General features: G+C 45.9%; 2 protein-coding genes across 4 annotated transcripts in view; one reads left to right on the top strand and one right to left on the bottom strand.

Annotated features, from left to right (window-relative positions):
* The window catches only part of Erich1 (glutamate-rich 1), a gene marked incomplete at its 5' end in the record, with an annotated part of 52,793,804 nt that overhangs the window by 4,379,363 nt on the left and 48,387,954 nt on the right, over window positions 1-26,487 (bottom strand).
* The window catches only part of Mcph1 (microcephalin 1), a 205,690-nt gene that overhangs the window by 33,100 nt on the left and 146,103 nt on the right, over window positions 1-26,487 (top strand). For 2 of the 4 annotated variants that reach the window (NM_001427088.1, XM_087588473.1), the window contains 2 exon segments: window positions 1,019-2,128; window positions 10,243-10,343. In NM_001427088.1, coding sequence (NP_001414017.1) covers window positions 1,019-2,128; window positions 10,243-10,343 — 1,211 coding nt within the window. 4 annotated transcript variants of the gene reach the window in all.

The raw sequence follows: 26,487 nt of genomic DNA, 5'->3' as shown, positions 1-26,487 counted from the left end.
AGGTCAGGTGGATTACGCAAGATCCTGAGGTTGTGAGTGATACACCCAGGCTTCTGACTTGAGTAGTCTAAGAATTTATGCTCTTAATGATGTGCCACACTGTCGTGACTTACTGAGGAGTGATTGATGCACTCAGGTCCTAAGAGGAGATCTCAGTATCACCAGCTGCTGCCTTTGAAGCAGGTCTGCACAGGCCCAATGTCAGGCTGGCTGCGGCCCCTCCCGCCCAGAGCGCAGCTTCCAGGACGGTACCTCTGCTGCCTCTCTTTTCTCTTAAAGCTGAGCGCTGGTGCCTTGTCTTCAGAGGCAGACAGTTAGGGTCCCAGCATTGCCTCCAGATTGTGTCCTTTCTCTAAAGAGGAAGCTCTCAGCCAGGCAGCACTGAACCAGCGGAGGACCAGGTCTGAGTGGTGACACAGGTTCCAAATGAGCAGGAAGTGCTGACTGCCCTCCAGTACCTCAGCATAACAAGAGGACAGAAACCTTACGCTATGTGTGACGAATATCGCTGTGTCCTGAGAGGGGCTAGCAGCGTGACCTGACAGGATCAGGGGATTCACAGGTGACACTGACACTCAGGTGGCTTTGAAGCATGAGTTATGTTTGCCCACAGCAAAATGTGTCAGAAAGCTGGGGCTGGGTTGAGGAGCCTGGAGACTGGAGGTGATGGACAGTGTGGCTTTACACTGAGAAAAGTACAGGCGTTGTGAGAGGTCAGAATATTGAGAGCCCTACATGTTTCATTTGAAATATAAATAAAACATGAGGACTTGCCAGAAGAACAGGGGACAGGAGCTGAGTTCTACTTATCAGGGGAATTGTTTATAGAAGCCCAAAGCCTAGCCAAGCATGGTGGCACATACCTTTAAACCAAGCTAGCATTCAGGAGCAGGGGCAAACAGATCTCTTGAGTTCCAAGCCAGCTAGGGTTGCACAGTGAGACCCTGTCTTTAAAAGAAAACAAGGTACTTATAGTCAGTTGCACATTTTAAAGATGACTCTTTATTGATCTCTCCAGATGAATCCTTTGCCAGTGGTTCTCACTTATCTTTTGATGGTCCCTGTGGAGATCAAGAAAGGAAACTGGGAAGATCTTCTAATGAGATGGCCAGGATGACATGTCCTTCCTCACCTGTGTTGAGGGCAAGCAGTTTTTATGGTTCAGCATCATCCAACCACCTCAGGCAGCCAAGTCCTCAGAAAGCTGCAGACACTCCTTCAAAGGAGGGTGTCAACCAGCAGAAAGAGGCTACAAGTGAGGTAACTGATTCCAAGAGAAAGCAAGCTGCAGGTGTTTCTCAGGGGATGGCTGATGAGAAGCACTGTCTGTCTCCTACCAAGTCTGTCATAGAAGAGCGTGTAGTACATTTGGAACCAAAGAGTTCTCCAGCAAAGAGAAAAAGGACAGCGGACTTGGGTTCACCTTCAAAAGGAAAACTGAAGAAGAGGTACAAGAGAAAGTCTACTCCGGCAGTACAATTATTCAAGTCCGACTGTAGCCCGCAGTCCACAACCAGACCTATCCCGGGGACTCCTGATGTTGAGGCCTCTTCGTATGAGGACTATTTTTCCCCTGACAATCTCAAGGAGAGGAATTCAGGGAGACTTCCCGAGGCTCAGCTACTAGCAAGCCCTTCTCTGTTCCGCTGCAAAGGTCTCTCAAAGTGGGAGCGAAAAAACATGCTAGAAATGTGTGATTTTACCTGCATTGGTGAAAAACACAGATCCACCAACATTAGTGACTTAATTTCAAAAAGTACATGTAGTCTTGAGAAACCTGATAAGGAGGACGTAAATACGGCTTCTACTTGCTTGCCTTTGTTGGGGACCTCTGCTGATGACAGCCCAGGGCAGCGCAGGCACCCTGGCCCTCAGCCGAGGGAAGACACAGGTCCAGAAGGAAGCAGCCACCCTGATATCCTGTACAGCCCTGCTCACCACATCACACCCTTGAAAGGAAGTAGTACAGAAACAAGAGACCCAGGTGATGGAAAAGGCTCCCCCAAAGAAGGCACCACTCCTCCCGCATCAGCCTCTCCTGAAGGTGAAGCACACAGCTGTAATCTGAGTGTGGGAGAGGATCGCAATGTAGAAGAAAAGGAGAATGTAGCCACAGGGTATCCTGGAAGTATGTGAGCCCCATTCCCAGTACTTTCTGCTCTGTCAGTGTGTGACGCTGTGTTCATATTTTAAATCGTTTTTACATCTTTACAATCTAAAACCTTCCCCTCCCCTTTTATTTCAAGGAACATGCATTTGATATTTGCCAATGACTTCTTGAGGTGGCAGACCCTGAGCTTTCTGGTCAAATGTGTTGCCATGAATATACCTCCCCAGGCTTCCTCCTTGGGATTAAAAGAAACAGCGCTTACTTCAAATGGGTGGTCTATACCTTCCCATTGCCTCTCGCACTTAGCATGGCTGTACCAGAGACACAACTGATAGAGCAGTGTACTTTCTTTTTTTAAATTTGGGTTCATTTAGCAAGGGTTTATATGTGAGGAGTGCGGTAAGCATCTTACTAGTGACAGTTGATAGTACATTAGTCACAGTTTTTGTCAACCCTCCTGACTTCAGTCCTGAGTATCAGGCTTCAGGAACAGCATGAAGAGCATGGGCACTGGGAGCACTCCAGTACTCAGAGGACACTGGGAGATGTTCTGATTAGGAAGTGGGCCACCTTCCTCGTGCACAGGCAGAGACAGGTGTGACTCAGTCTGACTGATGGTTCTATAAACTATCATGTCATTACCACAAGACAACATGGGCTCCTAAGGCACGGAAGCACCATGCTAGTCTAAGCCTAAGCATTTGCTTTACTTAGTAACATTAAGAAGACGCATGGGTATTTTCTATTGCCCACTATCAGCCCATGCTGGATTGGGGCCAGCCAACTCCTTGGGGATCCACTCTAGATACAACCGTAAATCCTTGGCTGAAGTGGACGTTCCATACTTTCCCCAACTGGAGCCACGAAGGCTGCTCTGAGCATTAGCTAGATAGACCCTCCAGATCCCTCTCGGTGAAATGAAAGGCTGTTCAGTGCCACTTGAACCCCACTTGGACTTACCAACTCTAAGATAGTGTGCAATGAGGCTTCTAAAGAAATTTACCAAGGTCAGTAACTGATATTTAAACAGTGGGGTATAATCATTAACTCTTCACATTTTTATTCCATAATTTTATGAACAATAAACAAAAAGTTTCCTTTATTAAAAAGAATAAACTTTCCCATCTCAATTTCTCACTTTCTGCCTGTGTTAATTCTTGAATTACTATTAAAGGCTAGTGGTAGACCTGTTATACCTCTAGTTTGCTTCTAGTTTATAAGAAGAGAGCCAGGAAGGAAACAGAATGTACCCTTAACCCCAGCAGGTTCTAATTTCCTTGAAGAAGACAAATGGTAAAGCCAGGTAGGACACAGTATCAGCTAGTGAGAGTATTCCAGAGGGTGCAGACCCGATCCTTCGACTGGGTCAACATTTTTATTGTAGATGGGAGAGAGAACAGCCAAAGGCATCTGGAAGAGTTCAGAGCAGAAACGGGGAGGTGTAGACTGGCCATGGCCAGGGCTGGGGAAGGAGAGTAGAAGTGAGAGTTAATATAGTTAATGTAGCTAATATAATTATAATACAGATAATGTAGAGACGAGGAAGAGAATACAAGAGTGTAAAAGGAGAGTCAGAGTTGGGAGACCAGCTGGGAAGGAGGAGTAAAAGCTCGCTTATAAAAAGAACAAATGGTATCGGGAAAAAGTGAAGCCTGGGAAAGGGCGATGGGCTGTGGTGCTGGTGTGGACGTGGAACTGTCTAACAGATGATGCTAAGGGAGCCTGGTGCCAGCGTGGGCTTTGATATGCAGCCCTTGGTACATGTCAGGAAACCATACGTCCCTTCTGCCAGAGGCAAGGGAAAAGACTCCTTAAGGCAGATGAAACCAGTCACAGGTTCCTGAGAAACGCTGGGTTTTATCACCTTGTAGTGCAGGTGGGGCTCATTACTGACTGTATAAACTGCCTTTTGGAGTTTGGGGGATTGAATCCTCCTTTGGACCCAACAGGGAGTAATTAGGAAAACAGTGATGCCCGAGAGTATAGGAGGTTCCACCAGGTACACAGAAGGCTCCTCTGAGGAGGCCGTACTGACTTTAGGCCAGGTGAAGAATGTGCTTGTGTCCACTGGAGGTGAGTACAAATGACCGAGCATCCTGCAGGAAGGAAGAGGCCAATGCAGCATCAAGCCATTGAGCCTCGGGGGTGGGGACAGTGACCGCAAGTGTGGCAGCAATCAGATCTCTGAGACCTTCCCTCCCCAGCGAGACAGGGAGTTCCAGTTTGTTTCATGGTACGATGAGAAGCTCTAGGGATTCTGAGCCGGAGTAACCAGATCTGATTTGTTTTCGCCGTAACCCTGGATACTCTGAAGGACAAATCGTGGCTTAATGTGTTTGCTAGAAACAATGACTGTCAACACCATTCCCTTCCAGATAGCTGTGTATATAAACATGCAATTGGGAATATATTTAAAGGGATTCTCTCATATACATAGAACCGTGTTATCCTGTTACTTTAAACGGGCCATAGCAACGAAGTCAGACATCCCATTCACAGTAGATACTTGTTTCTTTTAGTAGAGGACCAGTGGCATTTTCTGTAATGGGTCAAAAGGATACAGATATAGAGAAATAGAGATAATTAGAAATTACAGATAATTAGAGAAAAGACGTTTTTGCAAAACCTTTACTGATGAAACACTAAGTTGACTATAGTCTTGGAATGCATGTCTGCTCTTGAGCAGATTTCTTGGGTGGGGAGAGTCTGAGTGACCCTGTAATTTAATTGGAACTCTCATAAGTGAGTTTCCTATCACCTAACCTGATTGCAATTAATTCCTTAAGGTTATTGTGTACGGTGTTAGGCACCTCAACTCACTCTTGAGGGCGCCGTTTCACAAAGACTGGTCTTGTCCAAGTCTGATGCCAGTCTCCAAGGAAACAATTTTCAAACCTGTTGGGTCCTAAGGCGGTGTTTATGTACATGCATGAGTTGGTGGTGGGAAGATAGGCGGGAGCTCTTGGATCGTGCAGGTAGAGATCTTGTAGTTAGGATATAGCTTTGTTCTTTCATTAGGTCTGAGAAATGTAGGAACTGTATATAGTCTGAATTCAAAAATGTCTGCACCTAAGTTGTGGGGGGATAGAGGACTTGCTTTCTGTTTTAATGTATTTATTTTGAAGCAAGATCTTTCTGTGTAGCACACTTGGCCTCCAGTTAATAAGCTTCCTGTCTCATCCTCTGCACTGCTGTGACTATGGGTATGTGGCAACACACCAAGCTTCATTTATCTTTAGATGGTGCAAGACAGGAAGTATGAAAAGCAGCTTGGTGAATATTGAGGTGACATTCTTCTGCCTCTGCTCCCACATGCAGGCAGACTCGCCCAGTAGATAAGGTCTACCAGATGTCCTGAGCACCTTGGCGTATGATGGAGCTCCTGGCCGCCTTCCACTAGTGACGCTGATGCAGGAGCTCCATGTGTCTCATTTGCATACCGGCCGCATTAGTACTTTCCATAGGATAGCCCACATCTGGCCATTGATTCAGTGCAGATTTTATCCTGTGCAGTGTGTGGTGGAATTTCACGTCAGCATTTTATACATGTGTGTTCATTTATCTGCACAGTTTGGCCACTTCCAACTATTGGATTCTTTTACAGTTACCAGCTGTTGGGGGTTGATGATGGACTACTGTCCTTCCAGCAGCTCTGGCCACCAGATCTTACTGCAGACAAATTTCAGATGCATAAACATTTGTTGCCCAGCGAAACGGGGTAAAGCTTTTCCAGTAGACAGATCTGCTGAAGGCCCAGCCCCCTTAACTTAGTGTCCTATTTGAGACAAGCCTCTATAAAAGTTAATGTGTGCTCAGACTACCTACTATCTCTATATTTCATCACAGGTCATTTAGAGTTCAAGATCTGGGCATTGTCTTCAGAGATCCAAGCTTCAGCTAATACCAGATATCCATGCCCTGCTCATGCATGGTTGGGGAGTGTAATATTCCTGCCAGGTCATTCTTGAATCCAAGAAGTTAGCCAATGGGAAGCTTTCTGGCAGTTTGACGACATCAGTTACAGCTCATTTGCTTCATCCGTACTGGCAGTTAACAAGGCATTTCAAAACGGGCTAGTGGACTGGTCTCTCAGGTGTGACAAGTGTTAGCACAGGAGTGGGTGACACCTGTGTTTTGATGAGGCTGAACATGTACAGAGTCGTTATTGAAGTATTCTAACCAAGAAACTGTCGTTTCTGCCAAATGTTTAATCCTAGAGTATTTGTCTGTGACGGGAGTGACGGGAACTGCCTGTGCTGATCTTGGGAGGCTGGGGTCACTGCCTGTGGTCACTCTGGGCTTCTCAGGATGAGGCTGTGACAGGCCTTTCACAAGACTAGGGGCTCCTGTGATACATGGAGTTACTGAACCAGTAGGATATGCTGATAACGGTTGTATGGGAAGATTGCAAGCTCAGGATCCCGTGGATCATGTGTCTGTCTGTCTCTGCTCACACTTGTACCTTTTGAGATTGAGTTTTACATCATTGTAAAAGTGTTGGCACTGGGGTTTTTCCTCTGTGTCTGTTTCTTGAGACATGGTCTTACTCTGCATCGTAGCCTGACCTTGGAGCAGCCTTCCTACCCTAGCCTCTAAGGTGCTGCAATTCTACTCCTGTTCCACAGCACCCTTCCGCTAGATGCTTTTTCTTTCCCCTTTTTAATTTGTACTTGATGATTTTATGAAGAGTGGGGCAACACAGCATGGGTGCAATGAGGCTGAAGAGACTTACAGTGTGGATAGAACACTGTGCCCACCCCACCCCAAGACCCAGCCCTGACCCTAGGTGAGAGTATTTAGAAATTGGGCCTTTGGAAGAAGACTGCATTCAGATGAGGTCTCAAGGCTGGGGCCCTTATGATGGAACTGGTGTTTCATAAAGAGGATAAGAAACACCAGGAATTCTTCCAGTCCCCTTGCCCATATGAACTGGAAACAAGGCTGCTGTCTGCAAGCTGTGGTGGGGTGGGGGGGCAGGCTCACCAGAAGCCAATTATCCGAGTCCAGTTGGGATCAATATCTTCGAAGTTTCTGGAACAGGAGATAAATCCTCCTTATCAAGACCCCCAGTTAGGGCTTTCTAAGACATTCATCAGATTGTCACATGGAGCGGCAGCTTGCTGGAGGCCCACTGTGTGCAGTGGATAGGCTTCACCTAAGACACCCCAAATAATACCTGTTAGCTGGAGGCCCACTGTGTGCAGTGGATAGGCTTCACCTAAGACACCCCAAATAATACCTGTTAGCTGGAGGCCCACTGTGTGCAGTGGATAGGCCTCACCTAAGACACCCCAAATAATACCTGTTAGCTGGAGGCCCACTGTGTGCAGTGGATAGGCTTCACCTAAGATCCCCCAAACAATACCTGTTAGCTGGAGGCTCACTGTGTGCAGTGGATAGGCTTCACCTAAGATCCCCCAAACAATACCTGTTAGCTGGAGGCTCACTGTGTGCAGTGGATAGGCTTCACCTAAGACCCCAAATAATACCTGTTAGCTGGAGGCCCACTGTGTGCAGTGGATAGGCTTCACCTAAGATCCCCCAAATAATACCTGTTAGCTGGAGGCCCACTGTGTGCGGTGGATAGGCTTCACCTAAGACACCCCAAACAATACCTGTTAGCTGGAGGCTCACTGTGTGCAGTGGATAGGCTTCACCTAAGACCCCAAATAATACCTGTTAGCTGGAGGCCCACTGTGTGCAGTGGATAGGCTTCACCTAAGATCCCCCAAATAATACCTGTTAGCTGGAGGCCCACTGTGTGCGGTGGATAGGCTTCACCTAAGACACCCCAAATAATACCTGTTAGCTGGTTGCATCTGTCCATCCATTGACAAGTCCAGAGAAGGGACAGTGACTTAGCAATGTTGAGATAGAAGGTGTTATGAGGCCTCAAGTTGTCTGGGGTGGTGAGTGTGTGTGTGTATGCACACTGCAGCACAGATGTGACAACCTGTGAAAGACAGAACTGCAGGAGCAGACAGGATAGCCAGGGGAGGATGCTGGGAGATGGGACCAGGCTGGCCCCATGGTCAGCTCAGAGCCTGGTGACCTTAGAGGAGATGTGTGCAATCTCCCATGTGAGGTGTGGTGAGAGCTATGTATCTGCTTTATGCTGTGACTCAGGGTTTTATGTCCCCTTACAAATATTCTATCCCTAAATCACTTGTAACCTCGGATCTGAAGGATGATTAAAAACAATTTCTGTCTGTGTCCCATGAGTGTTAGGAGCCAAGAGGGGTTGGTTGGCTGGTTGGCTTGTTTTAAGATTGTTCGAAGCGTTAGGAAGTAATACAGAAATGTCGGTGTCACTTGCCAGGTGAAAGACGTTTACTACCTCTTAGAGCAGACTCATTAACCCTCTGCCTGCTTGCTGCAGCCCATCATCCTCTTAAAGCCAACTGAGGGCTTTTGTGGGTTGGCAGTTATCTGAGATTGAGAGGGACATGACGTTTAAAAGATGCCTGAAGGGGAAGGGGATTAGCATGTGGTTGGTTTGTCTCCAAAAGGATCCAGTTTAGACATTTATAGGCCAAGAATGTTGACCTTTAAATGTTTATAGGGCCCAGGATACAAATAACAGCTAGTTTGAATTCTGGAAAACACTGAACTATTATTCTGTGTTTTAGAGTTTATGATTAATTTTCTTATACCTATTTATTGTGCATTGTGTGTGTGCACATTGGGCAAGGGCACGCACATGTGCGTGTGTGTGTGTGTGTGCAAGCGTGTGTGCATGCATGTGTGTGTGCGCGTGTGTGTGTGGACAACTCACAGGAGTTAGTTCTTCTATCACGTAGGCTTTGGGGATCAGACTCAGGCTCCTCCACTCACTGAACCATCTTGCTGGCCCCTCTCTTTATTTAGATACAATTCCATTTTAAAGACTGGAAGTTCACAGGTGCTACTCCCCAAGCTTGGGTCATTCTCAGTTTTATCACACTGCCCCACCATCTGCAAAGTAGACTTTCTCATGGTGTGCCCATTTTGGTTTCCGGGGATATTTTTATGATTTTTGGCTTGGAGTATATTTATTTGTCTCTCTAGCATGTGCATTGGGTCACCTGCAGTGGTGGTCTCATGTCTTTGCTCATACCCGAACCAGCATTTAGGCGGGATACGCAGTTTACCTGCCATCACCTTCCTCGGCTGCTGCCCTCTGAGATCACAAGTGTGTTCATGTATGTCTCATGGTATTTTCTATCTTCATAAAGCCCAGCTAGTCTCTAAAATAAGCAGTCTCCTGGAGACTAAGAAGAGAGAGATCATGCAGGACTACAGTGGTAAGGGACAACTCCCTCTCCTTTTCTCTCTCCTCTCTTTGCCTCTCTTACACACACACACACACACACACACTATTTTATGCAGCTGAAATATCACAGAGCCACATGGAATGCAGTGGGATCTCTTTGCTTGTGCGTGTCTTTGTGGCAAGAAGTGGGTTTAGTGTGAAAGTCTGTGGGGAGCAGTTTTAAGTATGTGCAGATTAACACTAAAGCTTTATACTAAAGACCACTCTACAGCAACTAAGCATAGAGCTCACATAGCCGATGGTGTGCGTCTAAGAAGGGTCTTCTCCGACAGACGGGGCTTTATTAGTATTTTGTAATTTAGAATTGTCTTGAATGATACAAACATGCAGATGTGGGAAAGCGCGCTAACCAACCTTGAAGATTTTCTTGGACAGTTAAGCGAGAGGCAAGGAGTTGCCTACCTGCTGTACAGTCTTTTTTTTTTCTCCCTTTGAGCTCCTATATGTATATGGTGTCTGTACATAGTCACACGTGTTTATTGCACATGCACATGGTATCTGACCTCAGAGAATGACATTGCTCCCCATCACATGCGTAATGTTTTTATTTATTTGCCAAGTTTTAAATTTTACTTTAAAAATAAAGAACACCACCACCACAATATGGCCAGCATGGATAGTCTAGTCCTCAGACTGTGTCACAAGTGCATTATCTACTGAGTTGTCCCTCCAGCCCTCTAACCAGTTCTTAAATGTTCTAGGCGGGTATGGCGGTGATGGCAGAGTCTGCAGTATCCTGTCCCCATTTAAGCAGAAACAGAACGCTTAAGTTTTGTCCGACCCATGTTTCTAACCAACCTCCAATCTACTTGTTTTTCAGGTGTTAAAAATGGACTAGGGAGGCCAGATCCTTCAGACAGCTCGTACAGAGGCCTTGTCAGACCTCAAGAGAAACCGAAGAATTCTGGGAAAGAAAAAGAGGTCAGTGGGTAAAAATGTAATCTCAAGCATTCTGGTTACTCAGATGTCATAGCGTTCTGCCCTGTGTTAATGAAAGCAAATTATTCCTCACACTTTGCGTTTATTTAAGAATTTATTTACAAGCGAATGTGGGGCAGTTGGACTATAACACAGAGGTCTGAAGTCATTCAAGGATGAAGTGTTGGCACTAACGATCCTAGGCAAACCCAGCTTCCTTGAGTCTCTTTGCCAGCCCATGCCTGGCTGGGAACAAGCCTCCTGCAGTCCTCAGGTACAGCAGGGCCAGTATTTGTTCTGTGGTAATTAAAAAAAAAAAAAATCACAAGACAGGAGCAAAGCACCATTCTTTGTGAATAAATAAAGTCCTGCTATAAAATCCTAAGAGCCGTAGTCACGAAGCTGACATATGGTCTGGTGAGACTGAAGTCAGCATGGTAGACAGAGGCCATGCCTCCGGGTCAGAAAGATAGCTTTGGAGAGACTGGCTGGCTTGAGCATCCAATGCTACAGAAGAACTGAGTGAGAAGTGTGGAGAGGTCAGAGGTTACACCTTTGACACTTGAAGAACGGTAGAAATTCCTTGATACACATCTAGATTTTAAAATACATCTTCCCAGTAGGTTGATATCTTAGGTATGGTGGAGACAGGAGGCTGTTTGGCTTCTGGTATTGTTAGGAGTCAACAAAAATACTCTGGGTTCAGTTTGCTGATTTGAAAGCCAACTGTGGGATTACAGAATTACATTAGTAAATTAAGTACAGCTTCCTCATGTGAACTTCATTTCCAGATCCCCCCCTTTTCCTCCTACAGAAACTGAGGACTTATACCTGCTTGGTTTTGATCCTTAATAGATTTTAAGATAATCTGTGTTCAACTGAAATTTGAGACTTTGACAGGGCCCTGGTTTTACGCACAGTGCAAATTAAAGGTTTCTGTTTTATCAAGCACAGAACTTGTTTTCATTTTAAAATCTTGTGATCGAAACAGATGTAACTCAGCAGTAAGCCTGCTGGGCATGTGCAGTGCCCTGGGTGTGCTCTCCAGTGCTGGGGGGACAATGAGAAACCTGTGACTGAATTCTACTGCTGAAAAGGGGGTTCCGTCTGCTAATTCATGTCCCTATGAGATGACAGTCCTGGTGGTCAGGGCAGTGTTTGCACATCAGAGCTGATACAGAGCTGTCGCTGTGGGGATGAACGGAGCTTGAAACCCCGTTGTTCCTCTGGGCCCTAGTGAGCTTTCACTCTAACTAAAGAGCTGGGTGGGTAAAGTGCCATCCCAGCAGCCCTGTGGAGCAGGCCATCAGAGTAGATAATAATACTGAATTAATTCAGCGTAACATGAGATCCAGGGAGGAGCGAAGGGAGTCAGAGACTGGTACGTGTGGACCCCAGGCAACAACCCCCACCTCCCCAGAAGACTGAAATCTGTGTGTCAGGGTAGGTAGATGAGGTCCCTGTGACACAGCACCAAGGACAGTGCTGTGTTCCTTGTGAGCTTTCTTGAGGGCTGCAGGACTTTGCTTGATCTCGGATTTGTCCTGGGCAATGATCAGCTCTTGCTGCTTCTGCCCATTTGTTTCCACTCTGTTGTTGGCACTACAGTCACGTGTGACGCCATCCATTACCTCTGGGGTATGTCTCCGATGCTTCTTTGCTCGAGCATCGTTTTTAAGACAGGATTTCACTCAGCCCTGGCTGGCCTGGAACTTGCTTTGTAGGCCAGGCTGGCTTCAAATTCAGAGATGCCTCCTCCTCCCCTTCCTCTTCCTCCTCCCCTCCTCTCCTCCTCATTCTCCTCTCCTCTCCTTCCCCCTCCTCACCCCCTCCCCCTTTTCCTCTTCCCCTCCTCCCTCACCCCCTCCTCCCTCTTCCCCCCTCCCTCCTTCTCCTCAGTGCTGGTGTGCACAGCCAAGCCTAGCTTCTCTTGTATCTTTGCTTATTTTTTTTTAATCAACTTTGTTCCCATCTCCCCTTTTGGTCACTCTTTATAAGTCTGTTGTGATACTAGACCAACAGACTGAAAAGTCTATCATCTATCCGTTGTTGTTCTTTTAGGCCCTTGTAGTATTTATTATTTGAATTTACTTTCTCATTTTTGAGTCTGTGCCATGCATGCTCATTTGAAGTCTATCCCCGACACCTCTGCTTTCCCTCATTTTTTATTCTCTGCAGTTTCTCAGTTTTCAGTCCTGTATTTCACAGTTAGTAACTCATTGGTTTAGCATCGTCAGGAGGTGGGATGGCCGAGAGCTGGGCCTGTCTCTGGAAATCCCACTGTTCTAGGGACTGTGAGCCTCAGATGCAGAGTCACGGTTCAGGTCTCCCATATGATTGCCTGGGTGGTGGCACCACAGACATTGCTTGCCTGTTTGTAGCTTGTACATTTTCTGGCTGATTCCAGTTTGTTGGTCGATCCACAGGACTCAGTCTACCACTACCGGGAAGTACACTGTGGTCGTTTGTATATGCTCTGCCCAGGGAGTGGCACTGTTAGGTGCAGCCTTGCTGGAGTGGGTGTGGCCTTGTCTGAGGAAGTGCGTCACTGTGGGGTGGGCTTTGAGCTTCCTCTTAGTTGCTTGAGGATTCCAGTCTTCCTCGCTGCCTTCCCAACAAGAGGTGGAACTCTCAGCTCCTTCTCCAGCACCGTGTCTACCTGGATGCTGCCATGTTTCCTGCCATGACAATGGACTGAGCCTTTGAACCTGTAAGCCAGCCCCAATTAAATGCTGTCCTTGAAAGAGTTGCCTTGGTCATGGTGTCTGTTCACAGCAGTGGAAACCCTAACTAAGATGGATGGGTTCATTTTCACGGTCTTTTTAAAAAAGAATTAAAATGGTGATTTTTAAGAACACACACATACACACACACTCACACACACATCCATATCCTTTCTTCCTATAGGTTGGTTAGTTGGTTGTGTGGGGTGTAAATCTTTGTTTATGTATGTGCTTGCATGCACATATATGTGAACAGGACTCCACAGTTTATTTCTTGAGGTAGGAACTGAACCTGGAACTTGGTGATTAGCTGGACTCCCAGCCATCAAGCTTCAGGGATACACTGGTCTTCATCCCTTCTTTCCTCTCCCCTCCCCACAAACTGACTTTTTCCAGGATGCTGGAGATTTAAACTCTGGGCTCCTTGCCTGCACCGAAAGCACTTTACTCCCAGCACCTCCCCAGTCCCCGATATGCATCTCTTTGTAAAAAGAGTAAGGAAAAAATTAAGTCAAGAGAAAAGTTTTCTAAAACAGTTATTCAGGAAAAAAAAATACATAAACATCTAATTCCTTGTTTGGGTTGTTTTGGCTTTTACGTTGCAGTTTTTGGTTCTTTGGGATGTTTGTTTGTTTGTTTGTTGCTGCTGCTGCTGCTGTCAACTTGACATGAGCTAGGGTTATCTGGGACGAGGACCCTCAACAGAGAAAATGCCTCCACCAGATGGCCTGCTCGAGAGTCTGCAATCTCAGTCAGTGATTGAACTGGGAGGGGGCATCCACAGGGGTTCTGAGTTGTATAAGAAAGCAGGCTGAGCAGCCATGAGGAGCAAGCCAGTAAGCAGCACCCTCACCCCATGGCCTCTGCATCAGCTCCTGCCTCCAGGGTCCTGCTTTGATATCCCTCAGTGATGGACTTGTAGCTAGCCCTCTCTTCTCAAGCTGCTTTTGGTTGTGGTGTCCTAGCAATAGACACCTTTCTAAGGTAATGATGTTACCTCAGTTTCTCTTTAGGAGTGAACAGATAACATCCAGCAGAGTTTATAATCTAAGATTATAGCTTCCAATAGAAGGTTCTTGGCATGACACCCATTTCACAAATGAGTGTGACCTCAGCCCCCTTCAGGTTGACAGTTGTAGATATAAGTTCGTTTGCTGTCTTTTTCCTTGAGGACTTGGTTAAACAGCTCCTCTGTTAGTTTGTAGTATGGACAGTCTAGGCAGCGAGGACATTATACATCCTTCCAGGGAGGGAGGAATGTCAAATGCTCAGGCAAATTGACCAAGTATAGACCTCTAGGAAACTAAATGTGGGCTTCATGCTTGAACTCCGGAAAAGTACATGAACTCTGTTCCTCCAAGGGTTTTTTCATTTGCTCTGTTACTTCTCGGCTTGTTGTTCGAAAGATTATTATCCTCAACAAAAACTTAACTGGAATCATCAACTGCATAGTTCTTGGTCCGGGGCTGAGTTTTAAAAATCTCATTTTGGGGCTGTGCCTGCCAATCCAGGTTGCTCCACAGGAAGACAAGCTGTGGGTCAGAGCACAGAGGGTTTGCAGATGGCTTTCATAGATGTGAAGCCTGGGGGAGAAGAGGACCAAATACCCCGCACCTATCTGGACAAGGATATCTTGTTCTTTTAAGGGAAGCCATACATGAGATAGAATGCTTACATTTGTTTGCAAGGAAGCCATACATGAGATAGAATGCTTACATTTGTTTGCACTTTCAGAGATTTTGTGTCTCGCCATCACCATCACCACCACCACCATCATCCATTTGTGTGTGTACATGTTCACTTGTGTATGGGTATACGCGTGTAAGTGTGCATGCATGTGGTGTGAGTGTGCACGCATGTGGAGGCCTGAGGTTGGCCCTGGGAGTCTCCCTTGATTGCCTTCCCCGTTATTCATTGACTCAGTGTCTCAGTTGAACTAGAGCTTTCTGATATGGCTGGTCTGAGTAGCCAGCTGAGTAGCGGTCCTCTGTGTCTCTCCGCCAGGCACTGGCTTACAGGTTGGCTACCACAAGCATCCAGTAGGTTTGTAGGTCTGAACTTCAGGTCCCACATTTAAACAGTCAGTGCCTTTCCACTGAGCCATCCGCCAAGCCTTCCCTTTACAGTTTCCTTTGATTTGCTTTGTGTGCAGACACTTTACCCGCATGTATGTCTGTGTACCGTACTGTCCAGTACAGAGACCAGACAGGCGTCAGATCTCTTCCGACTGGAGTTGGAGAGTGTTCTGAGCTGCCTTACGGCTGCTGGGAATCGAATGTGGGACCTCTGGAAGAGCAGCCAATGCTCACAACCACTGAACCATGGATGTCTCTTTCCCCGCTCTCTCTTTACCTCAACATGTTTTCAGTCCTTTCTTGTGCTCTCTGTCCCCACCCACCCCCACTCTCCACTAGGACCATTGCCACATGCTGTGTGTTTGGTTTTTTTTGTCGCTGTTCCCCTCCTAGGCAGGTGGCTTTGTGTCAGTGAGAACTGGAGGCTATCCTTAAGGTAGCGTGCTGCAGTGCATCCCAGCTTAAGTCCTGCTCCTTCCTCCAGATATGTGTCCTATTGCTATGATTGAGTCAGTAACATTTTATGAATATGGTTTTTCAGTTTGCAGTAATTCCAGGAATTTGGCTGTGCCTTTCAATAGTATGATAGAAGCTTTGATTTCGAACTTTGAGTTTAAACAGCAGTGATTCACCCAAATGACAGTTGGTATTTGTTTTTCTTCTTGAAAACTCAACATGAGTATTTATTATTAATCACGTCAGGGAACTGTCACACTTCCTCTAAGATGACACACTTTATAAATGTCCCCGTAAACAGTTTCCTGTTGTTTCTTCCTGCTGGGTGCACTGAGATAGGACCAGAGGGTAGATCCTCTGAGAGCCCATCACCGGACGGATGGGTTAGCAGACAGGGAGCTTTGATTTATAACACAGGTGTCTGGTGATCTGCGGTTACTTTGATAAAGCCTTCCCGGCAATCCATAGCCAGGGCTGGCAGAGGTGGGCCTGTGCTCATTGCGACAGGTGTGGGGTTCATCGGCACGGGAGGCTTTGTGAAGCCATTTAGAAACCAGCAGCATGTTGATGGCCACGGTCACTGCCCACTCCCAGGAACATGTTATTTTCTTTCTTGTTATGTATGACAGAAAATATTTCTACAGAAAACATTTCATATAATCTTCAAAGAGTTTCCGATACATTGTGCAGTGTATAGCTCAGAAGTCATCAAATGCAGCTGTGTGGCTGTAATCCCAACATTCAAGAGGAGGGAGGCAGGAAGAGTAGTTGCCACTCATCGTCAGATGTGTGTGGAGTTCACAGAAGTGGGTCTCTACCAGACTAATCACTAATAAGAAGGGCAATGTGAATGGGGTTAGCCTGAGCTACATGAGCCCCTGTCTCAGTACTGCAGCAGGAATGTGTTTGGACTGGAGATGGTAGAAGTTAAGAGGCTGTTGGACAGATTCTCCTAGACCTCAGGTACTTGTGGGTCACATACTTGGAGGCCAGAGTGAGAGTGTACTCCGTACTGAGAATCCCGGGCTGTGCAGCAGAGAAAGCTGCCCCTGGAGCCTGGTGAGCCTTCAAGACTCGGAACAAGGCTGAGTCAGCAGATCCCATTTAAGTACTGTGTTAACTACTTCTGGTCCCTGGGACAAAATGCCTTAAAAAGCAACCTAAAGAAGGAAGGACGTATTGTGGTTTACACTGTATCACGGTGGGACACCATAACTACAGGAGACTGAGACAAGTGTTCTCATTGTGTCTGCAGTTGGGAAGCAGGTGAATGCTGCGCTCAGCTCAACTTCTGCTTATTCAGTCCAGAGCCCCCACCCCATGGGATGGTGCCACCCCGCCTCAGTTAAGCCTTTCTTGAGATGTCTTCAGTGGTACGCCAAACATTGAGTTTCCATAACCATGGAAACTAACTCTAGGCAAGATGCCGGTGAAGCATTACCAAACCCATGCATGGAGCTGCTGGTATCTAGGCCTAGTTTATTAAGTATACTATTTGGGGGATGTTAGCCAAATGTTAGTAAACCCTAGTAATCTGCTCAGAAATATCAAATTCACCAATTCGACATTTCCCCTGGGGTAAAGAAACTTCTTATGTGAGTTTCCACTCAGCCTAGTGCCTCCTCAGGGCACACAGGCCCTCCAGAAAGTCAACATGGTGCTGATGACCAGCCTGCCAAAGTACCCCACACTGTGTCCACTGTGTCCCCCAGTGACTCAGCGAAGCTGACCGCATTCATGTTGTTCTTACTAGTTCTCAGTTGGTGACTCACTTCTGTCCCATAGAATACGAGGGAAGTCTTACTGGGAAGTTTCTGGGACTAGTGTTCTCTCAAGGAAGATACCCCTGGGAAGAAGGGGTTGGCCATGTCCCCTGGAACATCCACAGCTGGAGGCCAAAGCCAAGAGTGAATTAAGGAAAGGAAAGCATTGGCAAGAGTAGGCGGCAAGGCCTGCAGGCCTCACTCAGTTTCCACAGAAATCAGATGGCCATGTGCCTAAGGCCAGGCTGCTTCGGTGAGGAACTGAACATCGTGTGGTCAAAGCAGAGGAAGAATAGCCAGTAGACTTCATGCCATGTCCAGTGTCACTGGAGGGCTGTGTCCCTAAGGGTGGGGTGCTTCAGTTAGGACCCACACACACCCTGCCCATCTGCCCAGAAGCACAGACCTCACTTGAGACTGTCGCTTACCTAAGCAGGTCTGCACTTCCTCTCCTTCTGCGTTTTCATTCCTTCGTCTTTCCTTAATTCTCTTTACATTTTGACCCTTTTAAATAGCATTGCTCTGTAGATCTTTGGGACTATTACTTGTTAGTTATTAATACAGGGTAGTTTTAGTTTTTGTTTTTTTTTTTTTAAGAAAAGAGTTAAGTAGAGAATGGCATATAAATGCTGCCAATCACAGACAATAAGCATTATCTCAGTTAACGAAACAAGAGGCATTGCAAATAGATTTCTGGCAGGCCTTTGTGGCTTTTGGACGTGAGCAGAGTTTCAGTCTGTCGGTGTCGGTCCAAGAAAATCTCATGTCTGTTGACTGTCAGATTAGAGCAATTTGGGATGAGGGACTTATCTTTAGCCTCAAATTTTCAACAAGCATGTTATTATAAATTATAGTGTTTTGTTTTTCTGTGGAATTATCCTGCTTTTCATTTTAGAATCTATTTGCTTCTTGATTCTGTTTTATATTGAAAAAACGAAGTCCGTTTCAGTGTTAATAGAATTCTTTCTTTTTCTCATTTTTCGTGTTGTTCTTGAGGGGGTTCCACTTCCTTCAGTAAACTTCTCTTTTAATTGTGTGCGTATGCACACTTGGGTTAGCTCCCAATGAGGTCGAAGGGCGTTGGGTACGCCGGAGCTGGTCTTAATAGACAGTTACGTACTTCCCAAACGTGGGTCCTCTGGAAGAGCATCGAGTGCTCTTAAGCCCTAAGGTATTTCTACAGACAAATGTATTTCTTTGTAATAAGATTTACCTATCTTAATATTATTCACATGTTTTACATGTGTGTATGCGTGTGCACTACCTGTGTGTAGGACCTGCAGTGCCCTTGGGGGCAAGAGGAGGTTATTGGATCCCTTGGACCTGACGTCATGAGTGTTGGTCAGCCACTATGTGGTTAATGAGAGCCACACTTTGGGTCCCCTGTAAGAGCAGCTTGTACTTGAAGCCATTGAACCATCCCTTTAGCCCCTCTCACGTCATTTTGAAAACAGTTGGGGTAGCTTGCCTGAATATATTTTAAAAGTATTCCTTTGGTGACAGCTTAAGTGTGTGTAGTGTGTTGTGAACATACATACCTGTTATTCTCTTACATCCCTTTCTTACTCCTACAGACCCTTCCTCCATTCAGTGCCACCCCCACCCTTCATGTCTTGTGTTTTTGTGCAGGTCTTGCCACCTCTGCAGTGCTCCCATGACTGCACTGGCCGTGGCCTGCCCAGAGGACAGCATGTCACAGGGCTCCCCTCATCCTCCAGCTCTGACTGCTTTTCCAACCCCCTTTCCGTAATGCAGCTCACATGGCTGCCCTTGCTCTAGACTCCAGAAGACAATCAATGACTGACAGACAGAGCTGCCAGGGGTCTGCGTGTGGAACATCCCAGACCGATTTCAAAACTTCTGAGGGATTGGTTTTGCTTTGGGTTTGTTGTTGTCATCGTCGTTGTCGTCGTTGTTGTTGTTGTTGTCGTTGTTGTTGTTGTTGTTGTTGTCGTCGTCGTTGTCGTTGTTGTTGTCGTCGTTGTTGTTGTCATCGTTGTTGTTGTCGTCGTTGTCGTTGTCGTCGTTGTCGTTGTTGTCGTTGTTGTCATTGTTGTTGTTGTTGTCATTGTTGTCGTTGTTGTTGTCGTTGTTGTCATTGTTGTTGTTGTTGTTGTTGTTGTTGCAGCCTTTGTCCTTTGCCATAGTTGACCTCTTCATTTCCTCTGTGGTCAGTGTTTATGAATCTGTCAGCCCTCATGTTCATGGATTTACACCAGGAGTAAACAAGACCAGTCAGTCGGATTGGAAAAATACTTGATTTCCTCAGTTTACCCATTTTTTCTTTCTTCCCTTCATTTTTCTTCTTCCCTTTTACTTCTCCTCCTCCTTCTCTTTGTTTTTCTTCCCTTTCTCTTCCTCCCTGTCTTCCTCCTCCTCCCTCTCCCCCCCCTCCCCTCCCCTTTGTTTTTCAGTTCCTATGTGCAGTACTGGCTGTCCTGGAACTTGCTGGGTAGAGCGGGGTAGCCTCAAACTCAGAGAGATCCACCTGCCTCCCCCTCCCACGTGCCAAGATGAAAGGAGTTTCCCACCACCCAGGCAGTTTAAGGAAAGTAGCTTTCCTGTTCATCTGAAAGATGATAAGTAAACCCAGACAATCTTACAGTGTTTTATCTCTGACATGTTACACTTGCTCACTAATAAAATGAGTACATCTGTTTGGCTTGACCTACCTTTGATCTTACTAAAACAAAATCAACTACAGTTTTCCAGTGTCACGCCCCCTCCTTCCAAACCTCCCCTTCTCTCCTCTGGATGCTCTGGAACTGTACTTTAGAGACTTCAGAAAGCACTTTTGCTAAGGTCAAAACATACCTTAAATTTTATATGAATATATTGCAAATAATAACAAAGGCTTCAGCTTTCCTTGAGTCTGGCTACAGGAAGCAGTTCGCTGTGTGTGTGTGTGTGTGTGTGTGTGTGTGTGTGTGTGTGTGTGTGTGTGTGTGTGTATGCAGAAGGGTGTTGGAACCCCTGGAACTGGAGTTACAATCAGTTATGAGCTGCCTTCTGTGTGTTGAAAGAAAAGGGGGATAATCTGGAAAACTAGAGTCAAGAAGCCCCAAAAAGCAAAAATGGCTGAGGCTATACAGGAATTAGGGAAGCTGGGAGAAGGGAAGCCAGCCCCTGGGCTGGAGAGTGTAGGGTAGTCCCCGTAACTGGTAGGGACTGAGGGAGACTGGCCACTTTGATACATTGAACAGGCAACCTCAGCCATTTGTGCTGAGTTTGAGACCTAACATCAAACCTCACTATCTTTAGAGCCTTGGGAGATCCTAAAGATTACCTTGCTACAGTGAAAAGGGGATCTGTTTACTAGGGAACAGTTGTCTTAGAAGACAGTCTTGACAGGATTGAGTTCCCAGGTGGGCAGTCGGCTAGATCCAGGGAGAAGGGAAGGCTTTGGGTCACACACTGGTTCTAAGGTGGTGTTGCCTGGAACCTCTGATAAAGCAGGACCATGGCCCAAGCATTGCAGCACGATAGCCAGTCCAAGGAGAGCCAAGCTCACGTGTGGTTTGGCTTGGTCTGCTGTGGTGCCCAGCTCTGCAAAGTCCACCTCCAGACTGAGTGGATGTCTCACTCTACTCTGACCTGAGCTGATTCTCGAGCTGAGTCAAGTGAGTGAAATCAGAGGATTCGTGCCAAGGGTATTGAAGGAGGTGAGAATGTGGTGACTATTGGGGGTGCAGTGGACTCTGCTCACTAAGCAAGGTAGGTGCAGTAACTGGGAAGTGAGGTTGTGTGAGTCACCACCAAACAGTTTTACATATTAAAGGTCAGGGCTGGAGTTAGAGGACGAGGAAGAGGCTTCAGACACTACTATATGCCTCACATACAAATTTTCCCATAGTCCCTCTCTCATTGATCAAGAACCAACTCTTAAATTATTCATAGTCACAAACTAAGCTTTGCTTCGTTTGATGGATTTGCATAGATGACAGAAACTAGAATGACAGACAGAAACTAGAATGACAGTTGGTCAATAGGACCTTAAATTTGATTATTATTAATTGACTACAATTTCTTTCTTTCTCTTCCTCTTTCATTTTTAGGTTTATGTATGTGAGTGTTTTGCTTACTGTGTATTTGTATACTGTGTGTATGCCTGGTGCCCAGGGTCAGAGGGCATGGAGTCCTCTGGATCCACAGTTATGGGTGGTCAGTAGGCATCAAGTAGGTGCTTGGCATCAAACCTAGGTCGAGCCTTCTCTCCACACTGCGGCCCACGTTTAACAGTGTCTTCTGTCTGGAAGCTGAGCTAGGCAAGGCTTGCTGCCATGTTGGCTACAGCCTGTTATGTTTGGGAGACTTCCCTTACCTCCAAACGTCCCTCAGCTTCTGACCCTGCTACAGGGTGACAATTCCTCACTCACTTGAAGGCTGAGGACCCTTAAGCAGATCCACTCTTGTTTGCCTAGATAATATTGTAAACGCTGGATCTCTAAAGCAAACCTGGGTTCCTTAAATGTGTGGTGGCTACTGATTAAAGGAACATATTCTCAAATATGACATTGAAGAAAAGGCTGCCATTGTAAACCAGTGTTCAGTGACTTCCTCATAACAGTAAAATCAGAGACTATTTTTAAACCTCTACAAAAAATTATATCACAGTTTCTGAATTCTGGAAGGACCAATCAGGGAAAACGAATAAGAAGTCATTTTCAAACATGTCTTTTAGTTTGTGAAAGTATAGTTAAGTATCTTCAAGGCATTGTGAGATCCACGTAGCATAAAGGGAAGGGTCTCCTATTTAACACAGCGCAGAACACAGGTACATCACCCGTGTCATAGTGAAAGCCTGGCTCACTCCCACCCCATAGCTCATTAAGGTGCAGTAAGACACTGTTCTGGCTGGTTAGCACTCCCCAGGGCTCATTTTCAGAGTTCTGAGAATCTCAGTTTAATCCCCCCAGGGTGCTGGGGGTCAGAACAAAGCAAAACACAAGATGGGTGTGATTAACTTATGGCCATTTCAAATCACAAGGATCTGATGAGAGACAATTATAAAAGTCATAGCAATGGAGAGGTCAGGTTGGACGTGGTGTGCAAAGCACAAAGCTTAGGGAAGGCATCTGTAAATAATGATGAACCTTACTTTCCAAAGGGAGTAGGAAATATACCTATTTATAAGAGTAGGAAGTGTACCTATTTATAAGAGTAGGAAATATACCTGTTTGTACAAGTACGGGAGCCAGCAAGATGGCTTAGTTGGTGAAGGCGCTTGCTGCAGACCTGACAACCTGCTGTTCAGTCCCCAGGATCTGCACAATGAAAGGAGAGAACTGATTCCTGCGACCTCTGACCTCCACGTGCACTCCATGGCATGCACATGTATAATAAAACAGTCTTTCAGAAAAAAGATCAGATGCAGCAAAATAGCCCTAAGACGTACTTGTGGTCTGTCAAGCATAAAATTAGAGTAAGATTTCCAAAGAGAGTGAGTTGCTAGTTAGAGTGAGCCGCACGTCTGCCCGTTGGTGCACTCCATGGCACAGATGCCCGGGGAGGCAAAGCATCTCTTCTGACAGTTTGCTGTGTTCTGTCACCAATAGAGTTCCATCATGTGGACACAGCTATTTCCAGGTCCTGTGTTCCTACAAAGCAGAACAAACCTTTGTGGTTTTCCAGGAAATGTCACAGCTTTAGGGGCAAAATATTTTTAGTTTGATCTGGGAAAGGCAAAGCCCCAGAAGTTGTCAGGAAATTTTGAATACCTGTTTTAAACAAGACCATAGTTACTAAGAAATATTAAGTAGAAGTAACGTCCACATATTAGACCTGTAAATCTAGGTAGCTTAAGGAAGAACACATATAAGGAGAATGAAATAAAATGTTTGCTAGTAATACACAGGAAATTTAGCTATTTTCCCCAAACCTAAAGTAGTCAACAAATTTCATTTTCCAAAAAGTTTACTTAAATATGTGAACCTGAATTAGATGTTTGAGTTTAGTAGGAGTGCCCCACCCCCACCCACACACAATGTTGAAAACATTTCACTTCTTAGGGCAAGGGTCTAGAAATTTGCAGGTTGCCCTGTATCTGCAGTCTGTGATGTATGGCCTCCTTTGGCTTGTGAGAGCCATTACAGAATGGAGGGTGATGGTTGCTTGGGAATCCCAAATGAACTGGGCTTCAATATCAGTGTGGTCTCATTGCTGCCCAACAGAAGGTGCTGGGGAACTGGATGCCTATGACTATGGCATGCCACTCACAGGTGCTGCTGGGCACAGGTGACTGTGGCGTGCTGCTCACAGGTGTTCCTTTCACCTGGTAGAAAGCATGGCACCCAGTGTCTGACCTAGGATTGCTGTTTATACCAGCAAATGTGCTGTGCTCTTCTCCGATCGATGCGTGCTGAGTTTCTGCTACCACTCTGGCACTGCCTTTGAGTTCCCCTTGACATCCCAAGGGCATCCCAGCTTGCAGTAGCCCTGAGTCTTCAAATTGAAGTACAAAATTCAATGTACTACAACGAACAGTAACTTTAACTTAAAGATTAAATGCAAAGAGATTAGGAATTCTTCCATCCCCAGACTATACGAGACAGGTTAGAAGAGCTAGGTGTGTGTGGTGGGGGTGGGCACAATCCATGATCAGTGCCTTCATTTCCCAGGTATGTTTTCAAAGAGGATTCTTTTGGAGATTGAAAGCAAGCAGATACAGCTTTCTTGAGGTCACACTCATCCCGAGGGGGTTGCTGAACCAGGGCCAGCTAGACAGAGAGTATATATATGTATATGTATATAAATATATATATGTATATGTGTGTATGTGTATATGTGTATATATGTATATATACATATATGTATATATATGGCCTGAACTGAGATCTTAGGTGAGATTGTAGAACTAGAAATGAAGGTGGCAAAGCCCTGCTTCTTATTTAAAACAAAACATCCAACCCTTAAGCATTTTAAAAATACATGCCAAGGCAATATATAGTTTCAGATATTTCCCATGGTGGGCTTTGTGCAGTACAGTGGCATGCACACATGCAAAAAGAACCAGAGTTAGGAGCTTTGATTCCCGAATCTCTGTCATGGATCAGGCATGATTATGGTAGTACAGAACAGCATATCTACTTCTTAGTAGCATGAAATTTTTATTTGCTTCAAACTCAAAGCAGACAAACCGAAGGATGTCTTAAGCCAGATTCTCCGTTATTTTCCCAGTGGAGACAAGATCTCTGTAAACATCCATCCATTTAGAGAGAGTACCACACGGACAGACCGTGAAACCAACAGAAGCTGGCACCAGACTCAACAGAATTGAAATCAGGTTCCTACTGTGACACCATCACGCACAGGGTCAATCACTGGAGTCCTTGGCACTTCCCTCCATTTCCAGGGATGCATACAAGGACTCATGCTCCTTTCCTAGGTGTGGAAGCAGGGCCAGGTGCCTGTACCTACCCCAGGAGAGACAAAGCCACCATCCATCACCCTGTTCAGACTGTTGTAATGGGAGGGTCCCCTCATAAAAACTGTTGGAAAGGGAAAGAAGGACCCCGGGTTCTAGAGAACAGGCTACTAGTTTATCTCACAGGCACTACGAGAGCACATGGCAGTGGACGGACTTCTAGGCCACTAAAGAAAATGTGGGAGGAACACAAAAGGTGTGGGGGGCAGAGGATGGAGGGGAGAATCACAACAGCATTTTCATTTTCTTGGTGGTACATGACTCTGGTAAAGTTCGTCTTTACCATAGAGAATCGGCTCCCTATAAGATCAGAATAGGTACTGTAACCATCTAAGTCTCTGGTATAAATAAACCCCTGCTCAGCTTTTCAACATTTAACACATCAAGCCTTCTAAATGATCACCCGTCCTCCTGGTCCTTTCTCATAACACCAAGCAAAGTTTTCTGATTCTAGTTAGATCTTTGCACTATGACTGCTTCCGTACACCATGGCTCTCATTGGCACTAAGAGCATCAGATTCCTGTCATGGAAGAGAGTCAGGCACCTAAACTCACTCAGCTCTTATGTCAGTCTATGAGATCTCATACACAGAAAGGTTATATAATTATACTGTGAAGATACATGGGGACACTTCCAATATTAACTCTGTAACACTTGGGAATAATTCATTAACGTAGCCCTCAGGTAAGACTTACCTGATGTACAAAGACAGCTCAGGTGTCATGTGTAAAACCAGTGACACAGGCTCTGAGTACAGTCTTTGGCTGGCAGCTGTTGTCCTTGGACGGTCACTTTGTGTAATTGTCTCCACTGTTGTCCTGTGAGTCTCCAGTAGTCGTAGCACGGGGGCAGTCTCTTCACCACAGAGCTCGCCAATGGCCAAGGTCAGGGGGCTTCTCCCCTCAAAGGTTTCCACGATTGAACCTCCTGAGAGAAACTGACCGTGGGTGGGTAGCAGGGGAAAGAGCATGTGTGTTTGTTAACGGGCCAGTACACAAGTGTCACACAAAGTATGAACTTCAAGCATGTGCTGGGTTGTTGAAGCAAGGAGCACGGTGGCCTGAGGAAGGGAAGTGTGTGAGGAGTGGAGCCGTGCAAGGGCTTGATCAGCCTCCTAGCTTTGCCTGGCAAACTCTGAGCTCAGATTGGCTCTGCTGTCACCATGGTGATTGACTTAGAAGGCACAGGGTCCATCAGTTCAACAGTTCTTTGTTCCTATATAGCTAATGCCATCTATAAATCATGATCCTGTTGATTTTAAGTAGTGGTGGGCAGAAATTAAGGCAGGATGGTAGCTTTTAAATTCCTGTGTTTTTCAGCTAAAATACTGAGTTCACAGTGTTGCAGATAAAGCCCTGAACCCACCTTTCCAAGACACAGTCTCTCTGTGATGCTTAAGAGTTTGGCCAAAGCCCAGGGGAGGTTCTAGAAAGACCCACCAACTGGGTGCCCAGTTTTGGTCCTCAGCTTTTCTTCCCATCGCTTAACTGAAAAACTGAGTAAAGGAAGAAGCTAGGGCATTCTGAAGCCCAGATTCTGTTCCTAGCCCCTACACGGAGATTCACAACAATCTGAAAGTCTAGTTCCAGAAGATCTGATACCCTCGTCGATCGCCTCTTAGGGTATAAGGTGTACATAAAGCACACAGGTATGTCTACAGGCAAAATACACATACATGTTAAATAAATGAAATGATAAATAAATAA

The sequence above is a fragment of the Rattus norvegicus genome, chromosome 16 (genome assembly GCF_021556685.1).
Source record: "Rattus norvegicus strain SHRSP/BbbUtx chromosome 16, alternate assembly SHRSP_T2T, whole genome shotgun sequence".
Taxonomy (NCBI): Eukaryota; Metazoa; Chordata; class Mammalia; order Rodentia; family Muridae; genus Rattus; species Rattus norvegicus.
The sequence above is the reverse complement of the archived record's forward strand: the minus strand, read 5'-3'. Positions and strand labels throughout refer to the sequence as shown.